This window comes from Miniopterus schreibersii (assembly GCF_964146895.1).
Source record: "Miniopterus schreibersii genome assembly, chromosome: 3".
Lineage (NCBI taxonomy): Eukaryota > Metazoa > Chordata > Mammalia > Chiroptera > Miniopteridae > Miniopterus > Miniopterus schreibersii.
In genome coordinates, this window is record NC_138103.1 from 87607673 (window position 1) to 87620329 (window position 12657).

General features: G+C 36.9%; 1 protein-coding gene across 5 annotated transcripts in view; it reads right to left on the minus strand.

Moving 5' to 3' along the window:
* CDH18 (cadherin 18) overlaps positions 1–12657 on the minus strand; it is a 624577-nt gene that overhangs the window by 36185 nt on the left and 575735 nt on the right. For all 5 annotated transcript variants that reach the window (XM_081131289.1, XM_081131291.1, XM_081131293.1 and 2 more), the window contains one exon: positions 12109–12362. In XM_081131289.1, the coding sequence (XP_080987415.1) occupies positions 12109–12362 (254 nt within the window). The remainder of the gene's footprint in view (positions 1–12108; positions 12363–12657) is intronic.

The window sequence follows — 12657 nt, forward strand, 5'->3', positions numbered from 1 at the left end:
CTTGATGTTATAATATAAAAAATACAAAACTGAAGCAATGGGGAAATTAAATTAAATATATTCAAATATTTAAATATATATTTAAATTATATATTTGGCTCATAAGATCTGACTGGCAACTTCATATTTGCATAGGACTGACATCTATTATTTTTCTTTATCTCAGTTTGTCCTTAATGCTATGATTAGTTGAATTACTAATTTAAAAAAACAGAAAACTACCAAATTCCATGAATAGAATAGTAGATAATAGAAATACAGTAATTAATAAGGGAGAAATCTGGGAAATCTATAGTACATTGGAAGAAAAATTAAATGCATAATAAAATTTCTTGTTGCTACATGTATAAACTTTTAGGATAGAAGATGTCAGAGACTAATTTATATTAGAGTTTCACTATAGCTGGAGGTTTGAAGATGAATATAAAATGAAACACAAAACATTTCAATTAATCACCATTGCATGTCCATCACCTAGCATGCTTTTTTAGTCACAGGGTGAGAAATGAAATACATTGGAGGGAGGTTGCATTACTGGCCACAGCTCTTCCTTCTCGGGCTCATGCAATGTGGCAGGGCTCTCCCGCATCAGGGGTGGCTTCTGCCTGCTCTGGTAATAGGACGATCTGAAAGCAACGGTCCTACATCTGCTTGGGTGTGGGTTTCATGAGACTTTGTATGTCTCCTCTTATGCTCTCCTACTGCCATAAGCACATGCCACAGCTAGTCCACTGGTCCCAGCAGGAAGATGAGGCCCGTGGGCAGAGCTGTCCCCGTTCAGGATGCCCAGCCTGCCTCAGAACTACCTGGTAAACGGGCAGACGCCTGATGGGACGCACCAGGGAGAAACAGAGGCAGCGAACAAACGCCACCCGAGGCCAGCTGACACTCAGCTAACTTGCAGGCGCACACACGTTGGATATAAATCACTTTCTTCTTTAGCCCTGAGTTTTGGGGTTTAACATTATTCAGCAATAGTTAAGTAACATAAATATGAATAAATAATATAGTAAACAATCATATGTCCTAGAAATGTTCCAAACCACAAGGAGAGAAGAAAAGTCTTCTCTCCTTGAATCTCTAATACGTCTGCCCTGTTTCTAAGTCTGGGCTTAAGTAACATTTTATCTCGTCCTGAAGGAAAAAGTGAACTATTATGTGAAAAGTGCCAGGGGGAGAATATTTGAATGTAGAAAACAAAAATGCAAAGAAAAAGCTTGACTTGCTTTAAAAACAAAAGCATGTTTCAATACAGCCAGTGGACCGCGTGAGGTTGACGGGCAGGTGGTGGTCTGAGAAAGCCCTACAGTGCGTGGGAAGGCATTTTTACCTGTTTAAAAAAGCGATGGCGTTCCCCTAACACGATATTTATGTTATGGGAATATCATAAATATCACAGTGACTGCTTTACAACTTGGACTGTAGAAATGCAGAAACAATTCAGAATAGAAATTATGCTATTTTGTTTTTTTTGTTTTAATCTTCACCTGAGGATATTTTTCCTATTGCTTTTCAGAGAGAGTGGAAGGGAGGGAGGGAGGGAGGGAGGGAGGGAGGGAGGGAGGGAGGGAGGGAGGGAGGGAGGGAGGGAGGGAGGGAGGGAGGGAGGGAGGGAGAGATACATCGATTGGTTGCCTCCCGCACACACCTCAACCCAGCCAGGGGATGGAGATCAGCCTGCAACTGAGGTACGTGCCCTTGGCCGGGATCAAACCTGGGACCCTTCAGTCTGCAGGCCGATGCTCTAACCACTGAGCAAAACCGGCTAGGGCAGAAATTACGTTATTTTGGACAAATGTGGGGAAAAAGAAGGAAATGGAAACCAGTGTATATAATAATGCTATCTATCAAATACAACCTATAGAACTTTTTGTTGAAGTGGCATCAGTAAAGGGTAGAAATCACAAATAATTCAGTGTGTGTGTGCCTGTTGTGTGCATGTGTTTGGTCTACCATGTAGTTGTTAAGCCCATTCACTGAGCTGGATGAAGATGTAGGGGAAAAGCTCTCTTTGGGAGAAAAATAATTTGGGAGAAATCAGTCATGTTGACCCATTATGCCTTAGATGTCAATTAGATAAGCGTGCGTAATGAAAAGCAGAGAATTAGGCGTGGGTGTGGCATTCAATCATGTTTTCTGAACAGGAAATATAAATGTGAGATATATCAGCCTAAATTTAAGGTGAAGGGCACAGAGTAATCTCATCTGGGAGAGAACTGTAAGAATGAAGGAAGGGAAAGATTGAGCACTGAGCACCCAACCTTTTGGGTCTGAAGCTGCCCAGCATCTGTGTAAAAGGAAGTGCAAGTAAAGGGAGAGAAAACAGCCCAAAGGGAGAGAAAACTGGGAGAGGCGAGGCCACAGAGCAAGCAGGGGAGCAGAGGGGTAAGGGGGCAGCTACCGTGAATTCTGTGAAGTTGAGTGAGGTGAGTCAAGGTTGGTTGGATTTGGCAGGATGGCCATGAGAAGAAAAGTGTCCACACGATGTGGAAGGATGGGAGTTTTATTACAGTGGATTCAAGAGGGTATTGAATTGTGAATATATGGAGCCCATGAGTGTGACACCTTGTTTGACATCATTACCTGAAATAGAGAGCAGAAAAATGATGACTTATGTCATCAGAGATTGAGTTCAACAGATTATTTATTTTTTTTCTGTTAAGGAAAATATTAAGCACTGTCTTTCTTGAAGGGAATTATTATTTTGAAAGAGTGAAATATCTAAAAAGGTGTGTAGTAGGATTAGGCTCCGGAGCACAGATATAAAGATTTCTATTGAAAGCAAGAGGCACTTCCATTTTAGCATGGGGAACATCTCAGAAGTTGGGTAAGTATACTGAATAGGTAATTGTGGGGGGTGGCAATATCACAAAATTCATCTTACTTTATGGAACAGAGTATAATTGGGACACAACCCCGTGCCTCTCATAGGCATAATATGTTAACAAAATACACAGAACATATTGCTAAGGTGTAAAACCTTAGACTACCTGTGGATACACATGCCCAAACCTGGCAGAAGATACTAATATTACCATGCAGATTAAGACCAAAGAGCATCCCACTAAAATCTAAAGTTACTATTAACCTGTCTTTGAGAAACTTTCCATTTGGGGGCCTTCCAGAGAACAACAGCTTCTGTATCCAAAAGTTGAACCTGAAATTGAAACATTATTCAAACTCAAAGCTTCCTGCAGCAACTATCAGCAAAACTCCAGATTATGTTTCTATCAAGACACCCCTATGAAATATGGCAGAATATGCTCCGCTTTAGAAATCTGATCAATTCGGCGCTGTCAGTCTGTCCCTCTGTTTGTCAGCTAAATTAAGAATCTGAAAATGTGCAGTTTCTTTACCAGAGTAACCCCCATCTCTTCCACACAGAGCTTTCTGATATAAGGGCTAGTATTAGTGGTTAAATGCTTTTAGAACAAATATGTTTTTATTTGAATTTAAAGAAGAAAACCTATGTTTAAATATTTTTTTACATGGTAGGTATAATGCTACGCATGTGTCCTCTGACTCAAGTCATTTCATTTTAAATTTTCTTTGCAACCTAACCCCCTGGCGAAATCTACAACGTAAGGGCTAGATATCAGCTGTGATCCGATCCAAAGGGTCTTATTCATGGAGTTGCAACTGAATTTCAACTCAAGAAGAACTAAATAGTTCTGCTTGACTACCTTTGGATTTCTGCCTAGCCATAGAAATAAAAACTCAAAAAAGGAAACAGAAATGTTAGAAAAAAGAGACTCTTCAAAACTATCTGAGGAGATTAAATGTAGGATAGTTTAATGCTAACTATTTAAAATAAATAAGTAGCATGGCTCAATTAAGCTGTTCGTCAAACAATAAAAGATAGATGAAAATATTCTCAGTAGGTAACTTTCAAATAATTTTTACAATAAAATCTATTTCTTTCCTTCTGCGAACCTTCAAAAAGTAAACATGGCATCTTAGTACTTTATAGGCTTATATATATTTAGTTCGTTTGCAGATGATAATATTAATTTGATATTTTGAAAAACATCCAACAAGTATAATATCTAGTAACCATTTCCCTAGAAGACATAGGTTCTAAATTGGGATTAATGGTAGAACCTAAAAATTTCAAGTTTTGAGAATTTTTTTATATTCTAGTACATAGTTTTCAAAAATAAACCAGTGAAGCTAGACTATATATAACTGAACAAGACTTTTATACATATTCTTCAAATTCTATTCTCCCCCTTAATACAAACTATATAGGGGTGATATGTGAGACTGGGAGAAAATACTAATATACATATATGAGTCACTTATAAAAACAATCTGGTAAGAGGTAATAAAAGCTAACATTTATGGAGCACTTACAATGTACTGCATCACGCTTTAAGTGTTTTCTGGATTTTAGTTCGTTACATACTGAAAACAACTGCATGAGATCACTATTATTTACAGCCCCTTTTCACAGAGGAGAAAACTGAGGCACGGAGCGATGGAGAATGTTATCCAACATTAAGGAGCTAGTTAGTGCAAGAGATTGAAATATAAATCTAGGTCTATTACATAATATCTATAAGCTCCTTTTCGAAACAGTAGACAATATTTGAAGCTTTATATATTTATTCAAAAATATTTATTTGAGGGAGTACAGGAACTAAAAATAACATTAAAAAGAGAAGAAACTGCAAAACCTGAGAATTATTTGGATATCTATTTAGTTGGGGAAACAAGTAAGGAAAAAGAAAAATAAAGTATTTGCAAACTAATACGAGTGATGCCCAGAGAATAAATATGCTCATAATAATTCAGTGAGAAAATTGAAAAGAAAATGCATTATATTGAAATAAGATGAAAATTCATTATTCAAATTAGAATATATGGGCCAACAAATAGGGAAACAAATTATGACAATAGCAAACAGTCGCTCTGTTTGTGAAGGAAATAGTGATTACCTTTATTCAAGTATTTTCTTCCAGAGAAGCTACTTTAAACCAATTACCCAGTTCATCATTTGGCACTCAATTCCCCTTTTATTATGTAGGCACAGATTCAAGAAAATTTTAGGCATGTTAAAGTGCATTGGAACAGTTCTTTTTCATTTCAATAACAAAATTTCACTCCTCAGTAGCACTTATTTTGATTATAGTTTGTCCATTTCACCATAAGAAATTAATTGAAAACTTATGTAATGAAAATCTTACAGTGACTTACTTAGAGAAAAGTCAGTTGGCTTCAAGTATAGGCAATTTCTCCCAGATGTCACACTTGAGATACTTGCAGACACAGAATGTGAGTGGTAAAGCAGATTTATTTGAGAGTTTGCCTCCCAAACAGCTGGTTTTGTAGCTTTGACTGACCTTGACTAATAGGTAGGATCAAGTTTAATCAATATACACCCTGTGGGATACTTTAGCTGTGTGGCTTTGTCTTTAACAACAACAAAAAAACCAACCAACCAACCAACCAACCAACCAACCAACCAACCAACCAACCAACCAAAACACACCTGCAGTACAGCTCAGATTCATTAAAAAATGTAAGGTTCCCTTTGTTCATTTTTGGTTATAGCTTATCCCACAAGTCATGAATCCAGAAAATAATCTTTCCAAAAAAATAAAACATGAGGATCTTGTCACTTGATAAATAGTGTAGCGTGCCTCATAAAATGGGCAGGACTGGGAGCACATAGATATTTTGGAAAGCTTTTTAATTTTCTGAACCTGAACAACTCAATGAAACAACTAACCAAAGTAAAACTCTGGCATAAGAAATGATGTTTCCCCATCTGTTATTTACTCCTGTAAATTACTAAAATATCATACCTCCTAATAATCCTGAGTTCTAGAAATTCTATCGAACCATTTAAAACATTTTTTTATCTCTTTAAAATATTCACATGAAAGCTATTTAGGATGTTTAGTCTCTGGTCAGTAGTCTAACAGAGTGTCCCTAAGCCAGGGCTTAATTATTCATTCCAGTGCTAAATGAGTTAGTTACACCAGCCTGTCCAAAAACCATGTTCTCTTCCTAGGGTCAGGACTGTGATTTGGGGAGGTTACCACTATATGCTAGGCTGTTAGATAAATTTGAGCCAAGTAAATGGGAAGAATTTACAGGTCTTTGTATTTATCAAAGCAGGGAAAGTGATCATATTCTTATCCAATCTCTATGATTCATCAGCTGTGTGATTTGGAGCCAGTCACGTGGTCCTCAGTCTATAGATATCTTCATCTATATAAAAACAGGGTTGTCTCAGACATCTTTAGGTGTCCTTATATTCTTAAATGTCAAATTCTCATTACATTTAGCAGTGAAGTTCTTAGTCAATGTAAATATGCCAACTTGGCCATATGAAATGTGATACAGTTATAAAATACAAGTTACAGAAAAAGACTCTCTCTGTACTTGATTAGTATTAAATATCCCTAATGAGTTAACTCCTTTGTATTAGAAGACCCAGTGATTCCACTTCTGGAATTTTTCTGAAGAATCCTGAAACACTAATCAGAAAGAATCTATGCACTCCTATGTTCATAGCAGCATTATTTACAACAGCTAAGATCTGGAAACAGCTCAAGTGCCCATCAGTAGATGAGTGAATAAAAAAGCTGTGGGACATTCACACCATGGAATACTATGCAGCTATAAAGAAGAAGGACCTCATATCCTTTGGGACAGTATAGATGGACCTGGAGAGTATTACGCTAAGTGAAATAAGTCAGGCAGAGAAAGACAAGTATCACATGATCTCACTTATATGTGGAATCTACAGAACTTAATAAACTGATGAACAGAATAGATTCGGTGACATGGAAGCATAGATCAGACTGACGAATGTCAGAGGGATGGAGGAGGGGGGGTGGTGGAGGGGGAGAGAGTAACCAAAGAATTTACATGCATATATGCACAACCCAAGGACACGGACAATGGTGGGCAAAGGGACTGGGGAGGGGGATGGAATGGGGTGGAGCGGGTCATTGGGGAGAAAAGGGGACGCCTGTAATATTTTAAACAAAAATAAAAAATTTAAAAAATTTTAAAAAAAGATTAAAAAAATAAATGAAATGTTATAACAGATTTGGTCTGTAGAATAAAGCTCATATATGAGACGTTATCTTGAACAGAAATATGTTTTGAAAGTTTCTGATTATTCTTTGTCTTTCTGTTTGAAAGTCTGAAAGTTTTTACTCTTCAACTTTGCGGTATAACCTTGTTATTATTCTGAGATACCTCTTAATTTTGCTGCCATCACATTTACTATTAGGTATTCCTAACTTCCAAGTCATCGTGAGCTGTGTGAAATTTCCAGAGGAGCATATAAAGGAAACATACCAGTAAGGATGCGGTGAGTATACTGGGGGCACTTGCTCACTGAAGCTACAACTAAACTCAGAATGGGCTATGAAAACACTTCTAATTCTCTGCAACTCTTCTTTTTTTAAAGGCATTTTAGAAAGTTGTTTTTTTTTAATTTGGCAAATATTTCCAACTCTAATCACAAGTGTATTTCTAACGTTAGCATATAAATGGGCTATTGCATTCTAAATAGTGTCATGTTGAGCATTTGAAACAATTAAGCACCATATTTGTTATTTCCTTCTGATTGCTTTAAAGTTATTATAGAAATAAAACATTAAAATGTTATCAACAATAAGTAAATGTGTAGATAAATTCAGATTATAAATCATAGTGGAAAAGAAGCTAGGATGGTAGAATGCATATATAAATTCACACTAAAGCTCTTCATCCTATGAAAAATTGTTCATTTAGGGCTTCAAAAATGTCCTTGTGTTGCACTAAATCAAGTACTGTATGACTTAGCAGCATTATATTTACTACCATATGTTGTGGTATAAAAAGAAACTAGACTCTTTCCAGCATCTTTTTTCAGTGTAAGATATGCATCCAAATAGTAGACCCCAGGTCCTGGCATTAATCAATGGCTTTCTGACCCCGTAAAACATCCATCAGTTTCCTACTTTGTGATACTTGACTTCTATAAATGCAATTGTTTATGATTATTATTAGTAGTAGTAGTAGCTGTTAAAATATATAAGAGGCCTGGCATTCGGACTTTAAAAATAAACAAACAGGGTTTCCAGAGTAAACCGCACTGGATTTAAATCCAAGATCTGCCATTTTATCACTGTGTAAACTTGGCCAAATTATTTAACTTTTTTGGGCTTTAGTTTCTTCATCTGTAGAATGGGACTAATAATACATTCTCCTTAGCGTTCTTACAAGGGTTTGGGGCATGCTATATAAATTCTCTAGCTCACAGATAAGCCACAAATGCTCACTATTTTTAATAGCCACATGATATAAGATCACATTTCCAGAAAGCTCTCTAGCTTCTCATGTCCAACCCAAAATTGCTCTTCTCACCCTGGCCAGATGGCTCAGTTGGTTGGAGCATTGTCCTGTACACCAAAGGGTTGTGGGTTCAATTCCCAATCACGGTACATACCTAGGCTGCAGATTTGACCCCTGGTTGGGGCTTGTACGGAGGCAACCGATCAATGTTTCTCTCCCACACTGATTTTCTCTCTCCCCCCCAGCCCTCTTTCTAAAAAAGAAATCGATAAAATCATATCCTCGTGTGAAGATTTAAAATAAATAAACACACACACACACACACACATATATTGCTCAACTCTCAGTAGCTACTGGGGAAATTCTGATTTCCATTTGCAGCATGCCAGCAAGTGAGCACAGCCCATTTAAATCAAGGGCTTCTTCATTGCAGATAAATAGCCTGGTTCTGATTTTACTTTTTTAAAAGGTGGTGATTACATATTGCTGCCAATTGTGCATTCTTGTTTTGAGTTGAAAGAGACAGAAGCTAGACACAGTACACTCTTAGAAATCTGAAGAGTCTTACTAATAATTTAGAAAATTGAAATACAAAAGACTGAAATCGGGAAGCTTTTCACAAATGCCTGTAAGACTCAAACTCCCTTTCATTATCAATTCTACAGACTTAGAGTTAATTGAGTTTCAGGGCACACTGCAAGGTACATCTCTTCACTGTGCTTTTCCTTAATTAGTACAAATGTTTGGTCCCTGAGAAAGGTGGAAGTAGAAGGCTTGCTTTTGTGTTTGTTAATGTTTTCTGTTTTTTATTCACTGTTTGCACCCAGAGGCCCATGTGAATGACACATTTTTGTTAAAATCAAGAATAAATATTATGTAAATCATACCCCGAAACAGCAGCTATGGAGTCTAATTATTTTAAAGTAGCTTAGAGAAGGGTTTATTTTGGTTGTCTAACCAAAACAAAGCATTACGAGTAATGCATATGCTAATGGTTTGTGCTTCTCAATATTAGCATTTGGAGACAATACACTAATGATCTTTGTATCCCAACAGCTGGGAGAACATATTTAACATGGTGGGTGTTCAATTAATGCTCCCAATAATATGGAGCAATTACTGAGGCAACTAATAATATCATGGGACAATCAATTATATATAAATAATTTGTTATTAAATAAAATGTATAGTTTGAAATACTACACGGCTGTGCATGTATGTGAAACACATACTGGTATATATTTCCCAAAAATACCTTTTCAAAATCTCTTTCCACGAGTAAAATTAGCACCCCAGTTTTACCAGTGTACCAGTCAGTTTGGTTTCCTCTGCAGGGTTTTTCAACCCCAGCACTACTGACATTTTCGACCAGGTAATTCTTTGTTGTGAGCACCATCCCTGGCCTCTACCCACAGATGATGGTAACTAGCATTCCTCCCCCAGTCGCGACGACCAAACATGTCTTTGGACATATCAAATGTCCTCCAGTGGAGGAAACTTTGCCTTTGGATGGGAACCACTGTGCTGTGTGGAATACATGTTTCGGGGTATGTTGGCAACTATAGAGCAACAGTGAAAGAAGTTTGTCCCTGACCTAATTTCTTGCACCTTTGGCCTACCTTTTGGCACATACATGCAACTCGTCATAGCATTTTAAAAATTCATTATTGCCTACTTTGAATTGCAAATCTTCCCATCATTGCTTTGATTATATTTGTTTATACTTGCCCGTCGTTTCTTCTCTGCCCCACTGATATTGCTGGATAAATGTCAAAGAGGTCAGCACAAGGCCTTTTCACGGTTTCTCTCTGGCTTCTCCCTACAACCTCAGCACTTGCCCGTCTTGCACAGGTAACCTGTGCTCCTCGGGCACAGAAACTACATTACCTTACTCTAATTCTTCATCTGTCTCATCCTTAACCTGGGTTTGGAGCCTCAATTCAATCTTCAGCTCATTCTGTCTGGAAGATGTTATGCACACTTTTTCCGTGCACACTTTCGTATCTTTATCACCCTATCAAAAATGCAATTTTTTCAAGTTTATCTCCCCACTGGACTTCAGGTTGCTGCTGCTGTGTGTGCATGCGTTAATTTCTTTATCATGAGGACCTCTGTAATAGTCGCATATGACAGGTGCTTTACCTATCACTTAAAACTGAATTCACCTCCCACCTTTTAATTAAAAGGTATAGACTATATCATTATCATTTTAATATTCAAAAGAAAGTCTTACCAATGTTTATCAAATACTTTATATGAAACTAACAGCATGAAATAATTTTATTCTCAAAGGCACTGCCCCTTTTGGTAAAAAAAAGGGGTGCCACATTTGCAAATATCCTTTATAATAGCATTTTTAATATACTTAGACAAATTATATTTAATGTTAAGTATTAAAAATGTCATTGAAATATGGCATTCTATGGAATGCTGAAACATAGCAGGCTTTCCTCTAGTTGGAAAACTAAGCACGTCGACTCCTACCTCCACCCCTTACAGGTCGATTTCTCTCGCCGGGGTTACGCATACTGTTCTGTACACTTTGACCACCCTGCTTATTCAAGCGGCGTCCAGCTCTTGGTCTCAGTGTGACAGAGGCTTGCCATTGACAGGGTGCTCCTCCTGCACTCATGAAGCAGGACGCTGAATACATACATGTGTGCACTTTACATTGTTTCCCTCCTTGCATGAGTACCATGGACATTTTTTTTTTTTTTTTTTAGCTGAAACAATCATGCTTAAATAAAAGGAAATTGAGAGACTTTATAAACATTACATAGGTACCAAGGGGAATATTTACTACGTTAGCTTTCGTTAAAATTGATGAGAACTCTAGAGAGTCGGAATAAAGACTGGGAAAGCAGATTTACTAAGAATTTCCAACTTTCTAGGGCCTTAAGATCACCCAAGGGTAAAAATTCAGGGTAATTAAATAGTCTTCTACATTTATGCAGTCTTAGATTTTGTCATAACTGAGACAAAAAAAATATTTCTGATTATGCAAGGAAAATTTATCTCCACTGCATGGCATACTAACATAATAAAATACTGCACACTTACTGACTGTGCTAATTACTTTGTATCAATTTATTTTAATTCTATCAACATATTTATGCAGCATTATTAATCCTTTATTCATATATTTGGAATTTACATTCCAGTTGAAAGACTGTGTCGTCAAGACTCCAGAATTCCCACATTCACCCTCCTGGCTTCAGAGTCTAGTCTCTGAGTCGGCACTTAGGCAGCCTTGGACAAGCTGACATTTACTGAGTGACTATGGGGGGGTGCAGCCCACTCTGCGTATCACTTTATGCTCAGTGCTTCATGATTTCCCACAATAACTGAGAGAGAGAGAGTAGTTTTCTTCTTCTACAGGTAGGAGTAGATGATTTCCTAAAGGAACACAGCTATTGTGACAGAACCTGAAGTCAGATAAGTGTTATCTCAAATCCTCCTCTTCTGTACTATATATTTCCTATCACTAAGGGACTGAAGTTTCTTTACTTTGTGATTAAATATTTCTACAAGATTTTCCAGTCAATTATGATTATGACTTAATCATATCTATTAAGTCAAATGGAAAAACTAATCTGTGTGGTCAAGGATATACTCATAGAGATAGCTACATATATTCTTAATTTGACAGAAACCCATCTGCTACATTACTCAGTTAAAGAATCAGTCATATAATATAACTGTATTAATAGAAAAATAACATAGATATATTTCAAGTATTATTTTATAAATTTTAAATTACTGTGAGGCCACCAAAATATTTATATATTTAAATTGTGAAGTATACCATACCTTACTAAGCTATTAGCACTGTCGGGGTCTTGTGCCAAAACTGTGCCCACAGGAGTTCCAACCTTGGCATTTTCATAGACTTCCATGACATAGGAGGGCATGGAAAACAGTGGTGGCTCATCTACATCCCCAACAATGATCTTCAACATGGTAGCATCTTTAAAAGGACCCAAGTGAGAGAAGCGGAAATCAAGGTGTGTATTGGCTCCTTCTATGTTGAGGGTGTAGGACTTCTTTTTCTCATAGTTCAGTGGCTGTGGGGAAAAAAACAGATTTCCAATATCATGACTGCTATCACTTTCAAACAAGCTTTTTTTTTTCTTTTCATTTTTGAAACAAGCGAGTATGAATAGATCAAACTCCATCTATTTTTTTTTTAAAAACAAACTATGAAGTTTATCTTAATAAAAATATCTAAAACAGAAACCATGGAAACTCATTTGAAATAAATCGTGACTTTTCACAGCCATAAATATGATGATACGTGAGTGCAAAAAAAATATTCCCCACAGGGAAACAAAGATTGCTTTTTGGAGACTCTCATTCGTA